General features: G+C 48.9%; 1 protein-coding gene across 1 annotated transcript in view; it reads left to right on the top strand.

The window, feature by feature from the left end:
* Nucleotides 1-19155, top strand: part of SF3B2 (splicing factor 3b subunit 2) — a 374355-nt gene that overhangs the window by 53569 nt on the left and 301631 nt on the right. Inside the window, exons 3-4 of the mRNA XM_078660758.1 lie at nucleotides 1677-2648; nucleotides 4260-4565. Of these exons, the coding sequence (XP_078516884.1) occupies nucleotides 1677-2648; nucleotides 4260-4565 (1278 nt within the window). The remainder of the gene's footprint in view (nucleotides 1-1676; nucleotides 2649-4259; nucleotides 4566-19155) is intronic.

Raw genomic sequence — 19155 nt, 5'->3', positions numbered from 1 at the left:
CTCTACACCACTCTATTGCACTCTATGCCAGCGCAATCTGCATCACTCTACTCTACGTCACTCTAATCTACTGTGCACCACAGCACTCTACGCCTTTCTACTCTACTCTATACCACTCTACTCTATGCCAGTGCATTCAACCCAACTCTACTATGCACTACTGCACTGTATGCCACCGCACTCTACATCCCTCCATGTCACTTCATTGCCAATGTTCTCTACGCCACTACTGTATACCACTCCACCCTGCACCACTCCTTGCCACTTCACTCTATTCTGAAGCATCATACTCGAAGACTCTGCACTTTATGCCACTCTACTCTGAGCACTCCACTCTGCAATAGTTTACTCTACGCCACTTCACTCTACGTCACTCTACACCAGTACAATAACACTGTGCCACTCTACTCTATGCTACTCTATTCCACTGCATTCCACCCTGCACCACTATACTCTACCTTGCCCCACTCTAACAGTTTAGTGTACGCCACTGCCCACTATGCCACCTTCTCCACTCTATGCCACTGCACTCTACCCTGCACCACTCTATGCCTCTGCATTCTACGCTAGGCCACTGTACTCTAAGCCAACTAGTTAGCACCACTGCACTTTATGCCACTCTACTCCACAACATTCTACTCTATACCACTGCACTCTACACCACTGCATGCCCCATCACACTACACCATTGCACTCTGTGCCACCCTATTTTACACCTCTGCACTTTACGACCCTTAACTCTACTGTGTATGACTGCACTCCATGCCACTGCACTCTACTCTACTCTGCACCTCTTCACTCTGCCACTTCACTCTACTCAGAAACAATCTACTCTATGCCACTTCTCTCTACTCTATACCATTGCACTCTACACCTCTGTAATTATTCTGCACCTCTCTACTCTATGCCACTGCACTCTACGCCAATGCACTCTATGTTAATCTACTCTGCAACACTGTACTGTAGGCCACTTTACTCCACTCTACTCAAATCCTATCTACAGCACTCCACTCCACTCCACAATGCTCTACGCATCTCCCTCTAGGCCACTCCATGCCACTTTATTTAATTCTATGACACACTACTCCATTGTATGCCACTCCACTCTGGTACACTAGGGCACTCCACCATAACACTGCCATTCCAATCGATGCCACTCGACTCTACAACACTATGCCACTCTACTCTAACAATCTACTCTGCTCTACGCCATTCTACTCTACAACACTCTACTCCACCCCACATCACGACACTATGCAACTCTACAACACTCTACTCAACTCAAATACTGTACTTCACTCAACTCTACACCCTTCCACTCTTCAACACGTTACTCACTCCGCGACACTCCACAACACGGTACACTACTCCATGACACTTTTCTCCACTCTGCTGTACACCACTCCATAACACTTCACTCTAATCTACTCCACTCTACCCCACTAACCTTTAGCCATGCTGAACAGCAACCACTCTGGTGAACAACATTGCTAAAACATATTGGCAAATCCAATAGCTCTTGTGTAGGTGAGACCTAGTTGCTTTGCCAATACTTGTTTTTTCTCATGTGGTGAAAACTGATCAGTGAGAACTTGCATGGATTCTGAGCCTCTATGTATCCTGTTTGAAAATCCTATTCAATAGACATGTAACTCATTTTTTTTTTTTTTTTGCAGACTGGAATCATGTTGAACAGACCGGTGATGAGGGGTGATGATAATGACAAATCTCACCCCTCGCGACCCGGAATGGGCAATCCCCCACCAATGCCTGGACCACCAGGAAGCCAGATGCCCCCACCACCACCACGTCCACCAGGAATGGGAAACCCACCACCACCTCCTGGGATGGGAAACCCCCCACTTCCCCCTGGACAAGACAATTCCATGCCACCACGTCCTCCAGGATTGGGCAACCCACCGCAGATGCCTCCACCACCTCGCCCACCAGGAATGGGTAATCCCCCTTTGCCACCAGGTCAAGGCACCCAGTTACCACCACCGCCTCCTCGTCCTGGAATGGGAAATCCACCACCACCACCTGGTCAGGGCAACCAGTTGCCCCCGCCACCTCGTCCTGGAATGGGCAATCCCCCGCCACCTCCAGGTCAGGGTAATCAACTTCCTCCTCGTCCTGGAATGGGAAATCCACCACCCCCACCTGGACAGTCAGTTCAATTGCCTCCGCCGCCTCGTCCTGGAATGGGTAACCCTCCTCCGCCTCCTGGGCAAGGAAGTCAGCTACCCCCTCCACCACGCCCTCCTGGAATGGGGAATCCACCTCCACCTCCCGGACAAGGAAATCAGCTACCCCCTCCGCCCCGTCCTCCTGGAATGGGGAATCCACCCCCCCCTCCTCGTCCAGGAATGGGAAACCCCCCGCCGCCTCCTGGCCAAGGCAGCCAGTTGCCCCCACCTCCTAGAATGGGAAATCCACCACCACAGATGCCACCACCACCACCTCGTCCAGGAATGGGTAATCCACCTCAGATGCCACCACCACCACGAATGGGCAATCCACCTCAGATGCCTCCACCCCCTCCTCGTCCTGGAATGCCGACTCCACCACAGCCTCCTGGGCCAGGCAACCAGATGCCCCCTCGACTTGGGATGGGCAATCCTCCACAGCAGCCACCACGCCCTGGACAGGTAAAAGTGAAAACAAGTATATAACTTGGCCCCCTTATATAACTTATACCTTTAAGGCTGTGCACGTAACTTTAATCCAGATTTGAGTTAGCAATGTAAAATAATAACACAATCATTTTCCTAATGTCTGCTTGCAGCTCAAAGTTAAGCAGATTGGCATATGTTAATTCAGGCTGAAAGATAGTGTCAACACTGGTACGGTGTACAACTTCCATTTGCTGCTTTAAACTTTGTGACCAAACCAAGAATGGATTTATATTAGTGGTGATCCTGCAGTGGTTTAGCAGCTTTGTTCAATGAACTACCTGCTAAATCAATTTACTGAAATTTGGATATGCAAACATGCTTATATTCTTCTGCACTTTAATTGTGCTCCTAATATTTATCCTTTTGAAGCCCTTAATTGGGGCCATTGTGCCCATCATACTTTGCAGAATATGACCTTCTTTTTGTCTTTGCCATAGCATCCTCTTGCATTAATCCCACTGCAAGAAAATACACCTATTTGTACTGGTGTGCTTTCCACTTGAGGAAAACAGCACATTCCATAATATTTCTAAATTAGGCACCACTTCGCCCCTCCGTTCTACTGTTGGAATCCCACATGTGTATCTCCACAATGACTTTAACCGCCTTTTGCTACTTTGCTTTTGATGATTAACATATCACTAAGATTGGACCCCTGATCTTAAATTGCAGTGTCCCCTGCTGCCGATCCCTAGGCACTATTTTAGGGCCCCTATATTGTAGCCTGTGGCATCCTTTGTATTTTTGTTCTGTGATACCACATACATTTTTGCCAGTCAACCGTAGTCCGTACTAAATAAGATTCTATTCTGCCTTTTTCTGGGAGGAGATCTAGTTCTTTTTAGGGTGCTAAACCCAGGAGATTATTTTTCTGTTTAAGGCAAGTCATTTTGAAGCAGTCAAGTGGTGCAGAAATGTAAAGCAAGGGGAGAACTGCCCAAATGTCTGCAACATTTTGAGTGCAACTAGCATCTTTTCAATGAGCTTAGTATTAAATGTCATTAACCTGCACCGCCTCAAGATGGAACATGTCCTGACTGATATTTGTAAGGCAGGTTTGTGAGCACTTGAAATGGCATCCATTGATGCTCCAAACTAAGCTGCAGAAAAGAGGGCAAACTAGCTGCAAAACACATTCCCAATTGACCTGGTCTCCGATATGAACTAGACTGGTCTGTAACTATGCACTAAGACAATTGCCACAGTGGTGGCAATGAAATAAAACTCATCTTGCCATGCATGGGCTGTATCTTTGAGGGAATTTTGGTAGACATCCAGGAAGCATGGAGTAATTTAATGTAATCAGTGCATGTACTAGAGCCCAACAGATGCACGAGCAAAGTTATTTTGATATGATATCTTCGTTCCAGAGCTCACTTCTACACATGCCAGTCAGAGGTCTCTGTTTGTAAATGTGGCTCTCTTCATTCCCTATAGCTGGCCGGTATAGGAGTAACAGCAGATTTTCTCTTCCATGTTTTTTCTAGTTTACGGTTTGCTTCTGCCTAACTAAGTCTGCGTTTCTTTGCTCTTACCCTCTCTGTTTCCCATATTTAGTGTCTGCTATTATGTTCTCTTTTTCAGATGCCAAGCATGCCTATGCCTCCTCCACCGATGAGCAGGCCCCCAATGCCAGCCCCTCCACCTCCACCGCTAGGTATGGCGATGAGTTTCCAGATGCGTCAGCCACCTCCGGGTATTGGCCCTCCGCCACTCCGCATGCCATCTGTTGATCAAACTGGGATCTCAGAGGAGGACAGAATGAAGATGGCACAGCAACAGTCTGCAATGTTGATGCAGCAGCAACAACAACAGCAGCAGCAGCAACAGCAGCAACAACAACAACAACAACAGCAGCAGCAGCAGCAACAGGAGGAGCGAGCAAAGCAGGTGTGTGTACTTGTGGGAAATGAAAGTTTGGCAGGATAATGTTTGGGTCTTTAAAAGCTGATAATCTGTGTTAAATGAGTGGTTTTGGTAGGCCAGTAGTCATGCCCCGCTATCCTGTGTGGGTACTGTTGCTTACTACAGGTGTCCCACAGCCACTCTACTATTGCTCTTCATTTGAGTGACCAAGATACTCCTTTTTGGAACTCAATTCCTATTATGGAAGTGAGGTCAAGAAGTCCACGGTTAATCCAAGTGCTGGGGGGTTCTGGGGAGTGTTCTAATTATAAACACGGATACAATATGTCACAGTAGACAACACTCATTGACGTCAATTTCCAGTTAGTACTTCCGTTTAGAAGAAGAGGCTTTATTTAACAAGCAAATAAGTTTTGTTAAAAATGATGACTACTACAACTTAGCAGGTGTTGGCACATTCTGTGGTCAAGGCAAGACCCTAAACGTTGTTTATAGCACCTTTAGCGGAGTAGTGGATTTCTGTCAAGTGTCTAAATGGCAAATGCTCTCCTGTGGGTCTTTATAGGGATCGGTGTGAAACACTTTTGAAGTGCTTGGACCCTTGCAATTTACCAATGCAAAGCTACCTCAACTGGGTCTAAAGGGGAAGGTGGGTCTCTGCATCCAACTCAGTTGCTAGACGGCCCTTGGCTAATACCATGTCTAGATTATAAAGTTACCAAAACAATACTGCAGGGCTTGACTGGGCTGTGTAATCCCAATCATGCAAAACTCCAACTCGCAGCCCATCAACAGTGCTCCACCCAGTAAATTGCCTGTTGCTCCTTGAGGGTATCAGTTGGTGACCTCGTGTTCAGTCACTGGTGTCTGGATAGGGACAGAATCCACAAAGTAATTTACTATTGTCCAGTTATCAGTTATGGGCAACTGAACCTATAATCATTGGATTACCTGTGTCTTTGAAGGTAATGGCTGTGGTCAGGAGGCATTGGTGCAACCTCATCTAAACATCTGTGTGTTTTAGGCCTAGTTATGAACCACTACTTCATCTTGTGAAGTCTCTGGAACCATAATGGCTAGGACAACGGTTAAAACGGTTTAAAAATAGGCTTGTGAATCATGGTCCTTCTGTGGCAGGAAAAGGAAGATACTTGATGAGTCGTATATTGTGCTGGCTAATGCTTTTCACTATTTAAAGGTGCTGGAGCATCCTCATGGCCCAGATGATGGTCTTAATTCCTGCTTCTTCCTGGGCAGACTGGCCCTTCTAATTGAATTTGTGTTGGTCGCTCAGTGAAAATACCCTTGTGTAGATATTTCTGGAGATCAGGTCACGCACTAGGCAGATACAGTTCAGTTTTTTTACCCACAGGTAAATCCTCCTTCTCTTTAAGGCCATATCAGCAAGGTGATTATACAGACTTTGGTCCAGCCTGGATGGCAATCCAACAATACAGTTTTGTGCAGGGGACATGATTGGATGCTGCACGATTCAGTAAAGCTCGCGACTGTACCTGCACAGTGCCCACTGATCCAGTCACTGGGAAGCCTTAGCTGGAGCATAGTCTCCATGTATGCTTCCTTAAACCTCTCCTGGCTGGCTTGATGCCTGTCTCCTGATCGCCTCTGCCTCAATGCCACTTTACCCCATGAGTCGCTTGCGGCCTACCTACTGAGCCTGGGCTTCAGCTTTTGCCAGGAGTGCTACAGAGCTTCCTCTGCGTTGTTGAGCACTAGGACACAATAGATCTTTGGTGTTGAGATGAGTCTCGCTTGCCAGCTGTCTGACTGTCCCGCTTCTAATTACTGCTGGCTCACTCTGTGGCCCGCTGAGGGTTCCTATCATAGACTCAGAGCTGCACACTACCCAGCTACATCCATGGGACACCTGGAGCTCAGCCTGAGGAAGGCAGAAGCAGGTGGACGTAGACAATGAGTGGCATACATACACTGGCTTTAGACGAAAAGAGGGACCGCCCACCCGAAACCTTGGGAATGTGGTTAAGCACTCTCACCTCCAGCTGACTGCCTACACCTTCAATGTCACTGGAGGCCCCTAATACTGACCTTAAATTTCAGGTGTAGGGTGGGAGTTTGACTGTCTTTCGGCACTCAGACTTTCCTGACTTAGATTTATTTGCTTGCAGTCCCGTTTTTTGGACATGTTGGTGGGGCGTCATGTGCTGGGTCTGCTTTTTCTTTCCCTCAAATTCCCCTCCATGTCTGTTTGGTAGTGGTAGGGGAGCAAGGTGGGCCTTTTCCAGTGCCCCCAGCCTCTGAGTGAGCTCTGAGATATTGAGGTATTGACTTGCAGCACCAACATATTCATGCAGAGCTGCTCTGGTCGTCTGCGGCCTACTCGGATTGCGGTGATCTCCCTACCCACTGTCACCGTTGTCTTACCTCTCGTACAATCAAATACAGGGGTCTATTATTGCAGCTACCACCCCTTCCATCTGACTCCATACAGGCAAGACTTTCCCCATACTTACAATCTGCGTATGACATGGGGCAGAACCCATGCAACACCGCAAACCTAGTTGTAATCCTACAGGTCATCACATAAACCAGAACTGTACTGAAGAATAAAGACAACACTATTGCTTCAAAACTTGGCCTTGTTTGTGAACACTGAAACCTTGTTACAACAACTACAATCCCAAAACAGATGACATTGAATGACAAGTGTCCAACCTCCAGAAGAGTATCTACCTTCTGGAAGGTGGGTTTAGGAGGAATGCTGCCACTGCAATAATGTGTATTGTTGATCTCCTGGACGTTTCTGATAGACGAGAGTATAGTGGTTGAAACAAACTCTTTGACCAAGCGGATTCCAAGCGGATTCCTCCCAATGCATGTGATCTATTGAAGCATGACGCTTCGCCAGCGCGCGCTTGCCCTCACTCACACCCTATATGCTGGTTCCCTCTCGCTCGCTCCCCTGCTCCCCCCCACCCCCATCCGCCTCGCACACCATCATGCTCCTTCCCTCACACTCGCTTGCTCCCCCTCACCCCCCAGTCTGTGCCTCACATATTGTACTTTCACTTTAAATAAGAGTTGCAGTCCCTGCCCCCCCCGCATCCCCAACCCCCATCCGCCTCGCACACCACCATGCTCCTTCCCTCCCACTCGCTTGCCCCCCCGCTCCCCTAGTCTCTGCCTCGCATATTGTACTTTCACTTTAACTAAGAGTTGAGGTTCCCTCCTTATTCGCACAATGTTTGTTAAATGGATGGTTCACTGCATGGTCCCGGTGTTCCTGCAGCAAGGTCGACAACCCATTATTTAGTGTTTGATGTGCAAAAAATGCATACAGTTCGGCTTGGTAGCAATTACATTTGAATGGTAGTATGATGAAGTGATAGAAGGAAACAGACAAGAGGCGCCACTGTGGCACAAGGCCGACAGAGCCATCCTCCTTGGTTCCAGTTTCCCCTCAGCGGAGCATTTGTTTATGGTTACTTCTCAACACTTCCATCCCCCATAAGCCTGTCCTTTCTACGGTTAGATCTTTACCACTGTGTTGTTAAAAGTGCAGTTATTTTGTCTAGCGTATGGGTAAACGCCTGTTAAATGAATGACACAAAAAGTGAGCCATTCAAAATGTAACAAAAAGTGTAAAGGGATTTATTTTGTAACATAGACACGGATATGATTTCATTTGTGTTTAGGATTTACTGCGACAGTTTTAACATCGCGTTTTATTACCTTGTACTCGCTCTTTGGATGGTTTGAATTGTTTCGCTTTCAGGTTTTATTGCTATTTGTGTTATATTGTTAACACCTTGAATGAAAACACTCTTGCTTCCTTCGGCATATACTGCATTATTTCTCGCACATACCCTTGGCGTCCCTGGTGTGTTCACACCTGGAAGCCTACACATTGCAGCATAGACCGCCATTTATAAAGGGCCTTTGAGGGAGTGCGGGTGAAGTCACAGATCTGCATTTGAAATACAGTTTGCTCACACCATCATCTTTTGCATTTTACTGCACTGCCTTGTGAAATCTGCAAATGTTTGGGGAATGGGAACTCGGCCGATGAATGCAGACCTTTCTTACGTCCGCTTGTTCGTGTGCTCCATTAGTCCATTGCGAGCCCCATAAAACGCTAGCTGTTCGCAGCAGGTATCACGCGACGCAGTGCTCGGAAAATGGAGGATTGTTTATGAATCTGCGACCCGATGTTAGGCACGTGCAATGTGCCTTTACTGTGAATTAGACACACAGGAGCGGCATAGGATATGAAACACTCAGCAACACCACAGGATCACTCGGCACCACCACAGGATCACTCGGCACCACCACAGGATCACTCGGCACCACCACAGGATCACTCGGCACCACCACAGGATCCCTCGGCACCACCACAGGATCCCTCGGCACCACCACAGGATCCCTCGGCACCACCACAGGATCCCTCGGCACCACCACAGGATCCCTCGGCACCACCACAGGATCCCTCGGCACCACCACAGGATCCCTCGGCACCACCACAGGATCCCTCGGCACCACCACAGGATCCCTCGGCACCACCGCAGCATCACTCGGCACCACCGCAGCATCACTCGGCACCACCGCAGCATCACTCGGCACCATCGCAGCATCACTCGGCACCATCGCAGCATCACTCGGCACCATCGCAGCATCACTCTGCACCATCGCAGCATCACTCTGCACCATCGCAGCATCACTCTGCACCACCTCAGCATCACTCTGCACCACCACAGCATCACTCTGCACCACCACAGCATCACTCAGGGCTAAGAGTGCATCACTCAGCACCAGCACAGCATCGCTCAGGGCCAGCACAGCACAGCATCGCTCAGGGCCAGCACAGCATCGCTCAGGGCCAGCACAGCATCGCTCAGGGCCAGCACAGCATCGCTCAGGGCCAGCACAGCATCACTCGGGGCCAGCACAGCATCACTCGGGGCCAGCACAGCATCACTCGGGGCCAGCACAGCATCACTCGGGGCCAGCACAGCATCACTCGGGGCCAGCACAGCATCACTCGGGGCCAGCACAGCATCACTCGGGGCCAGCACAGCATCACTCGGGGCCAGCACAGCATCACTCGGGGCCAGCACAGCATCACTCGGGGCCAGCACAGCATCACTCGGGGCCAGCACAGCATCACTCGGGGCCAGCACAGCATCACTCGGGGCCAGCACAGCATCACTCGGGGCCAGCACAGCATCACTCGGGGCCAGCACAGCATCACTCGGGGCCAGCACAGCATCACTCGGGGCCAGCACAGCATCACTCGGGGCCAGCACAGCATCACTCGGGGCCAGCACAGCATCACTCGGGGCCAGCACAGCATCACTCGGGGCCAGCACAGCATCACTCGGGGCCAGCACAGCATCACTCGGGGCCAGCACAGCATCACTCGGGGCCAGCACAGCATCACTCGGGGCCAGCACAGCATCACTCGGGGCCAGCACAGCATCACTCGGGGCCAGCACAGCATCACTCGGGGCCAGCACAGCATCACTCGGGGCCAGCACAGCATCACTCGGGGCCAGCACAGCATCACTCGGGGCCAGCACAGCATCACTCAGGGCCAGCACAGCATCACTCGGGGCCAGCACAGCATCACTCAGGGCCAGCACAGCATCACTCAGGGCCAGCACAGCATCACTCAGGGCCAGCACAGCATCACTCAGGGCCAGCACAGCATCACTCAGGGCCAGCACAGCATCACTCAGGGCCAGCACAGCATCACTCAGGGCCAGCACAGCATCACTCAGGGCCAGCACAGCATCACTCAGGGCCAGCACAGCATCACTCAGGGCCAGCACAGCATCACTCAGGGCCAGCACAGCATCACATCGCGCCACCACAGCATCACATCGCGCCACCACAGTATCACATCGCGCCACCACAGCATCACATCGCGCCACCACAGCATCACATCGCACCACCACAGTATCACTAAGGGCCAAGAATGCATCACTCAGCACCACCACAGCATCACTCAGCACACAACAATATCGCCCAGGCCACCACAGCATCACTCAGGGCCACCACAGCATCACTCAGGGCCACCACAGCATCACTCAGGGCCACCACAGCATCACTCAGGGCCACCACAGCATCACTCAGGGCCACCACAGCATCACTCAGGGCCACCACAGCATCACTCAGGGCCACCACAGCATCACTCAGGGCCACCACAGCATCACTCAGGGCCACCACAGCATCACTCAGGGCCACCACAGCATCACTCAGGGCCACCACAGCATCACTCAGGGCCACCACAGCATCACTCAGGGCCACCACAGCATCACTCAGGGCCACCACAGCATCACTCAGGGCCACCACAGCATCACTCAGGGCCACCACAGCATCACATAGCACCACCACAGCATCACATAGCACCACCACAGCATCACATAGCACCACCACAGTATCACTAAGCACCACCACAGTATCACTAAGGGCCAAGAATGCATCGCTCAGCACCACCACCGCATCACTCAGCAGCACCACAGAATCACATAGCACCACCACAGAATCACTCAGCAACACCACATCATCACTAAGGGCCAAGAATGCATCACTCAGCACCACCACAGCATCACTCAGCGCCCCCACAGCATCGCTCAGCGCCCCCACAGCATCGCTCAGCGCCCCCACAGCATCGCTCAGCGCCCCCACAGCATCGCTCAGCGCCCCCACAGCATCGCTCAGCGCCCCCACAGCATCGCTGGCCTGTTAAAAAATGATATTGCTATAACTGAAACATATCCAGGAAAGGTCAGAGGTTGATGACGGAAGCAAATCTCACACCTCTGCTATTTATAAAATTGACTTGTGTTTGGAAATATGGTAAAATCATGTTGCAGATGCCAAAACGTTAGGGTTGTTTTGGTGTGTTAAGTCATTGTAATATGTTGGCTGTGAGGCACTAAACAATGTGTTCGAGGCATGTGTGCTGTAGATACACATGCTTTGCATACTCCTGCCATCTAGTGTTGGGTTCAGATGTTTGCAAGTTGGTTTTCTTCGAAGAAGTCTTTTCCAGTCTCAAGGTAAGGCGACTCCTCCTTTCAGTTATAGTGCACATGAGCATCGACTCCATTGTTAGATTGTTTTCTTTCCTCCATCTAGTTCGAACGTGGTTTGCGCGCTCTAGTTCGAGACCGTTCTTAAGGATCCGCTCGGTGCACAACCCACTGTACCCACGTTGGTATTATTTCTTACGCATCCCTATATTTCTGTGTGTTAAAAAAAAAAGAAAACTCACATTTTCAATCGAGAAGACGTCGTTGGCGGCCTTCGGGCCTAGCCATTTCGGTCCACTTCCTCTCCGTCACAATCATACAGTATTCTGCCATTGCAACGGACTCAGTTTCATTTCGGTCATCTGTGTCACTCCAATTATCTGCGCACCGACCTGCATAAAATCTGCAATTTGTGCCTCTCATCGGAATACAAAGAAGAAGATTGCGACGCTTGCCAATAGTTACGATCAAAAAAAGACTTTCCTGGACCGTCGAGCTCTATGTAGGCACATGCAGCGGCAGAACATCGACTACATACAGGATATCTTTGAGGAAGATACCGAACAGGAGGAAATAAAAGCATTGGCAGCAGAAAGGGAGGAGGCCTTCTCTATTCAGGAATCTGATTCGGAACCGGAGATTGAGTCCGAAGACATTCCTGCGGGACAGGATGCCATGAGTAACAAAGCCCCTTTGCCCACTGAAATCATTTCCACCAAACAAAAGGCTTCTGCGCCACCACTGCCTTTGGGACCGGGTCGGCACTGAGAAACTGCTTCTAATGCCCCACCTTCGGGCTCAGCACCAAAACATATCAAGCCTTTTGGCTCAGGCTTGAGTCGAGATAATACATCCTCGGAACCTAAACCTTCGGCTCGAAAGGATACGAAAGACCGGTCCAGCTCCTAAATCGAAAGATACCCTTAAAAAATCCCGGAACCTATCCTGGAACTTATGAAGGAAAAGCTGGACCCTAAACAAAAGAAAATGTACATTAATCCAGACACTGGACATGTTTTGGCCAAGGATGCAATACCTTCCAAAAGAATGTCCCATTGGATACAAGCTACAAAATTCCCCTAAAAAAGGACTTGGGTCTTGTAGCTATCTACCTTATCCCTCAGTCTCCTCCACCACTTGCACTATTACCAGGCCCAGAACCAAACCCCTTCAACATCACACCACAGGGCTCTCCACATACACAGCCTGATATAGATGAGGGTGATGACAATAGTCCACCACCAATAGATCCATGGAATGATTACAATATTGATCAACCTATGGATAGGGACCCTGATTTATACCCTTCGAAACCATCACCTCTTGATGACAACACAGCATACCAGGAGTTAATCTTAAGGGTAGCATCATGCATGAAGTTACACTATACGAGGAATCCTCAGAATATGATTTTCTATTTGAAACATTAGGTTCTACACATAGGACAACTCAAAGGTTACCCACGCTAAAAGGCATGCCAATTATTTTTTATAAAGACCCTGTATGTGCCCGTATATTAACACCTATGGTAGATAAAAAATATAAGCCTCCATCATATGATCCAATTTTCATTAAGGGGCAGTTGCTTTTAGATTCCCTAGTGGTATCCAATGCTCAAAAGAGAGTAAATTCTCAAACTACAGCAGATTCAAGTCCGCCAGACAAAGAGTCTAAGTTCATTGATGTATCGGGCAAAAGAAAAGCTGCACAAACCACCATCCATTGGCGCATTGGCAACACACAAGGGCTGTTGGGAGATATTATAGAGCCCACGGGGACGAAATGGAGGAGCTACTCCAACAAATCCCTGAAAAGTATAAAAAGAGAGCACAGGAACTAGTGCAAGAGAGAAAATAATATCTATTTCCTCCATTAGATGTGCTCTAGACGCTGCTGACACTGCAGCAAGGGGAATTAACACCAGCATTCTCCTTAGAAGACATGCATGGCTCAGGATATCTGGGTTTAAACCAGAGGTTTAACAGTGTATTTTAAATGTTCCATTTGACAAAGAACACCCTTTTGGTCCTCAAGGGAATGTATCACTTGAGAAAATGAAAAAAGATACTGAAGTGGCAAAATCGATGGGAGCACTTCAGTCACCATCCAATAGAGGTTCTTTTCGCCACTCATTCTATAGAGGAGAATCCAAAACTGTTCCCTCGCATTCAAATGTATCCTCATACAAATCAAACCTACAACCCTCTTCATCCAGGGGTTTCTATATAGGAGGTTATAGAGCGAACAATTTCAAAGGCAGAGGAAAGGGCATACCAACACATACATCCCCATCCCTGTTGGAAGGTAGGATCCTTCTGCATGGTTAAGCCCAATTTGTTTGTCTAGGGTCGCTGTGTTTTTCAGATTAGTCTGACTGGGTTTCTGCCAATCAGGACCCCAGTCTCTGTGCTTCTTCCCTAAATTGCACATTGTGAGTACTTGGGTACCCTCCAGATTGGCTACTAGTGTACCATGAGAAGTCCCTAGTATAGGGTGAGCGAGATTCAGGCGCTCTGCACTAAAGAGCCGTACACTGTTTTTCACCACAACAGACTATTTCTGAGAACCCATTCCTCCTTCTTCCCGAAGGTGGTGACGGGTTTTCATGTTAACAAAACTATCTCACTGCCTACCTTTTTTTTTCCTTATCCCTCTACTCCAGCTTAGAGGTCCCTTCATTCTCTAGACCTAAAAAGGGTCTTAAAATTCTATTTAGACAAGCCTAAGGCTATTAGGAAATCTGATTATCTTTTTGTAAACTATGATTCCATCAGAATAGGTTTCACAGCTTCTTAGCGATCCATCTCCAGATGGATAGTGTCATGTATCAAGCTGGATTACCAGTTACCAAATAAGCCCCTCTTTTTCACTCCCAGGTCTCATTCCACTAGAGGGAAGGCAGTGATAGTGGCTTTTCTACATAATGTACCGATTGCTGAAATCTGCAAGGCAGCCAATTAGAAATCAGTGCATACATTCACGAGACACTATTGTCTCGACTCGGATACCAGAGCAGACACTCAATTAGGCCAGGCCTCCTTGAGAAACTTATTTCAATACTGAAATCAGCTTCTATACTTTTGCCTGCAAGGGGAGGTGGTTAGGCTTGATATTCGATTCAGTGCTTATGACCATTGTTGAGGATCCCCTGGAAGAGAAGGATAGGTTACTTACCTGTAATCCTGGTTCTCTTCCAGGGGCAACCCACCCACCTCCCCATGCAAATAAGGCATTTTTTTATTTTATTTTTTATTAAACAATTGTGATGGTATAATAACAGGTCATAGGACCACTCTGCAGTATTAAAGCACAAACAAGGCATCTGCACATGTTTACATATTACATCGCAGCACATTATAATATTAGACAGGAGAGCATCAATGTCATAAAAAAAAATTCTAGTTCAACTGAGGGGGAGGATACAAATATCGTCTCTCGATACATTCCACTTTGCCCATTTGTGATCCCACTTCGTCCAAAAAACAAAGTTGTGGGGATAGTTTGATAGCTTTCCCAGCCACTCTCACCAGCTCGGAGACAATTTTCCCCCAGTACAATGGTAGCTGTGAGTACTCCCGGATTATATTAAAGAAAGTACCTTCGGAAATGCACCCCCTAAGGCAACTAGAGTCATTTTGACAGCCCATCTTAACCAGTGTGTGTGCGGCGAGATAACATCTATGTAAAATTTTGAGCTGGACCAGTCGTAGACGCATGGAGATGGCAACCATCCGGGGGTGGGAGAGGGCTTCCTGCTATTCATCGTCCTTGATGGTAACCAAGTTCTGTTTCCCACTGTTGGCGAAGTCGGGTTAACGGATCAGGCTGATTGTTCAGAAGTTTATGGTAGGTGAGTGAAATCGCCTTACTTGTCAGGGGGTCAGTCAAAAGTCTGTCCTCCAGTGGGGAGGCCTCAGGCAGAGTCTCCCCCTAAGGAAAGGGACCACAGAAGTCATTGCGTGTCGGTTCTGAAGGAAACGGTAAGTTTCGGACTCGGGCAGTTGACCTTCTTTTTGAAGATCTGTGAACGAGACCATAGCGTTGCGTTTCCATAGGTCCCCCGCCGAGGAAAGTCCTATGAGGTCCCATTTATCAAACCCCGGACACCTGCTCAGTATGCCAAGTTGTTCAGATTCCCACAGGGGGATGTGCAGCGTGATTTTATTGTGCCAGCCCATTTTCTTGGTTACAGTATGCCAGGTTGTCACCATATGCGCGGTGGGGCCTGTGAGGTGTAATCTCTTGGGATTGGAATAGAGTGACCACTGGTAACCTCCGGTGGACAAAACCCATCTATCCGTGCGGAATGCCGGCTCCAGCAGGGGGGGCAAAAACCCATTGGTTTACTACAGCAAGCTGAGAGGCCCAGTAATACTGTCGCAGGTCGGGCAACGCAATCCCCCCATCGTTCAATCCTCTGGTGAGCTTGCGTGTCGCTATACGTGGGCACTTCCCATCCCGTAGGAGGTTTCTAACCTCGCTCTCGTCACTAACAAAGTAGGCATCGGGAACTCAGTGGGGAGTGTTATGCAGTACATACAAGAAGCGGGCGAGAACTAGCATCACCAATAAGGCATTTATTAAGTCAAATCTTTGTGCCCTGACCCTCTGGTCTCTACAAAGAACAATTGACCTGACCCCCTGGTCTCCACAAAGAACAACTGACCTTACTGTCAACCCTGAGGCATGATGGGAAGCTGGGGGTCATGGCTCTCATAAAGGCACGGTGCCAGTTTATGCTAAAAATTCCTTTCATTTTCTATGTTATTTAATTTACAATGCAGCCTATGGGCTAACAATACCTACTGTTTTGTAGATTAACTTTTTTCTGGTCATTAGATTTCACGTGATTCTTGTCCTCCTGTTTGCCTTTTTTCTCTCTGATCTATGGTTGCAAAAGCAGAAGTTTCAGAACATTGATTGGCCTTTGATTTATGTTGGGGGCCTGATTTGGTTTGTGAAAAATGATATATGTATATACATATAGAGCTGTATACATATGTTTTTATATAGAATTATTTTATAGATTCCGGGGTTCACGCACGTGGGGGGGAAATCTTCAATGTTTGACTTAGATGAGGATACCCCTGAAAGAGAACCAGGATTACAGGTAAGTAACTTATCCTTACACTTCAACAAGTGCTTCCTCTTTTACATCAAGGCGACTTTGTCGACACTAGATTTAAAGAATGCATACTTTCATATTCCTATCCACCCAGCACATCGCAAATATCTCTGATGTGTGATAGCAGGAAACCACTATCAATGCAAAGTAGTTCCATTCGGAGTGACTACTGCACCCAGAGTATTCACAAAATGTCTAGCAGTAGTAGCAGCTCATCTAGGAATACCACAAATTCATTTCTTCCCATATCTGGACGATTAGTTCATCAAAGCTAACACACAGAGAAAGTGTTTACAACACACCCAAGCTGCCATAAACCTTCTCCATCAATTAGGATTTACAGTCAATGCACAAAAGTTCCTTCTTCTCCCCTCAAAACTGCAAACCTATCTGGGAGCAACGCTAAAAATTCACATAGCTTTTGCTTTCCCCAATGCAGTCAGGAATCAAAACTTTTGCAGCGTGAATCTTTCTGGATTCACTATGCTGTGCATATTCCGCAATCTGGTGGTTGGGTCCGGAATCGTAGTCATTTTTCTCTTTTTTTTTTTTTGTCGTAGCCCAGGTGGGCGTCGACGTCCCACCATTTGGTGTACCTTCGGTGACGTCGGCGTGCTTCCGGCGGAAGCTACCACCCTTGGGCACCATCTTCAGATTCTTTTTTCCGCCGTTGGGTCTGGATCGTCGCGTGAAGCTCCAGAAGTTTTGGAGAAGGAAAGGAGAAAATACTGCAAATCTTCAACCGAGAAGACCTGAGAAGATCGGGAGAAGAGGACCTTTAGAGAGGAGACGACGAAGAAAGGAGAAAATCTCGAAATCTTCGACGTACTTCGAGGAATGCACACACAGGGGGCCCCCTGAGCGCAGGGATGTACAAGACGCCCTTTAAATTCTGCAAGAACTGCCACCACAAGTTCGCACAGAAGGACCAGCACCCAGTCTGCAACCTCTGCCTACCTATCGACCATGAGAGCAGAGACTGCAACGCCTGCTCCGTCTTCAAGCCGAAGACACTCCGAGTTCGAGAAAGACTGAGGACGGCTCATCACACGATGCAGGGCAAGGGCCAAGCCCCGACGCTTTATGAACTTGGCCTCTCCACAGACGACGAGGACAACATCGCCGAAGGCCCAGATGACTTCACGGTCGCTCAGACCGATAAGAAAACGCCTGAAAAGGTAGGATAGTCTACGACCCCGAAAACTCCCACAGGGCCTCGAAAACCAAAGGCAGACTCTTGAAAGTCTGAGCCCAAAGCCTCGAAAGGAGCACCAGCGTCTAACAAATCGACGACCGAAGCTGCATCCTCCGAAAAAGAGCCCAGCGGATCCTCCGAGAAGGACTCCCGGCGGCAGAAGACCAGCGAAAAGCAAAGGTCATCGAAGCAAGCACCCGAAAGAGGGCCTTCGACTTCGACCTCGACTTCAACTTCGACGTCGAAAGAAAAGGAGCCAAAGAAAGCTTCGACCTCGACGGCGCCGCCGAAAAGGGCGGCCGACACGCTCGACGACGAACAGGCCACAGAGATGCAGAGAAAGAGAAAGAGGCTCGAGGCCGAAATGGAGAACATCCTTCAGAGAAGGAAGGATTTCGATGAAAAAATGAGAAGCTACAAGATCCCCTCGAAGCCGGCAACGACCGTCGCTGAGGTACAGGAGCCCGAGGAGTTCGACGTCGAAGAGCCGCCGAAAACCCCAGAACCTTCGGAGCACGAAGAGGAGGAAGACCTCTGCTATACAGAAGGGGATTACGGGCAACAGCAGTCAAGCTACGGCTCAGGTTCCTCGACGGCCCAAGACCAGGAATGGCAGGCCATCGAGGCCGAAAACCCAGAGGAGGCGGTGGAAACATACCCCTCGAGGCCTTCACCACCGGATGTCATTGGGGCATACAATGAGGTGGTAAGAAAGGCGGCAGCAGCCTATGGGGTTAAGATGGAAGAGGAGAAGCCAGAAGCAGACTTCCTGCTCGAGACATTGCTCCCCATACAGACAAGAAGCCAGTTCCTGCCCATGCTCAAGAGTATCACAGACCAGGGGAAGGAAGCCTTCAAGGACCCGGCTACGTGCAGATCAGTAACGCCGAGGACGGAGAAGAAATACAAATTCTCCTCCCAAGACCCAGCTTACATCAAGGGATCCGTCACAGCAGATTCTATAATAGCTGCAACAGCCAGGAAAAGGGCAAACGTCCCAACAACGTCTGGACCCCCACCTGACAAGGAAAGCAGGAGGATGGATCTAACTGGCAGGAAGATTGAGAGGAACGCCGTAACGCACTGGCGGATGGCGAATTCCAACGCCCTCCTGAATAGGCATCAATACCAGCACTGGGAGGAGATGGGACAGTTGCTCAAGCACCTTCCGGAACAATACCGTGAGAGGGCATCACACCTTGTGGAAGACGGGAAGAGCATCTCCAATTCGTGCCTGAAGACAGCCTTGGATGGGGCAGAAACATCCAGCAGACTGATGGC

The sequence above is a fragment of the Lissotriton helveticus genome, chromosome 9 (assembly GCF_964261635.1).
Source record: "Lissotriton helveticus chromosome 9, aLisHel1.1, whole genome shotgun sequence".
NCBI classification, from domain to species: domain Eukaryota; kingdom Metazoa; phylum Chordata; class Amphibia; order Caudata; family Salamandridae; genus Lissotriton; species Lissotriton helveticus.
The sequence above is the reverse complement of the archived record's forward strand: the minus strand, read 5'-3'. Positions and strand labels throughout refer to the sequence as shown.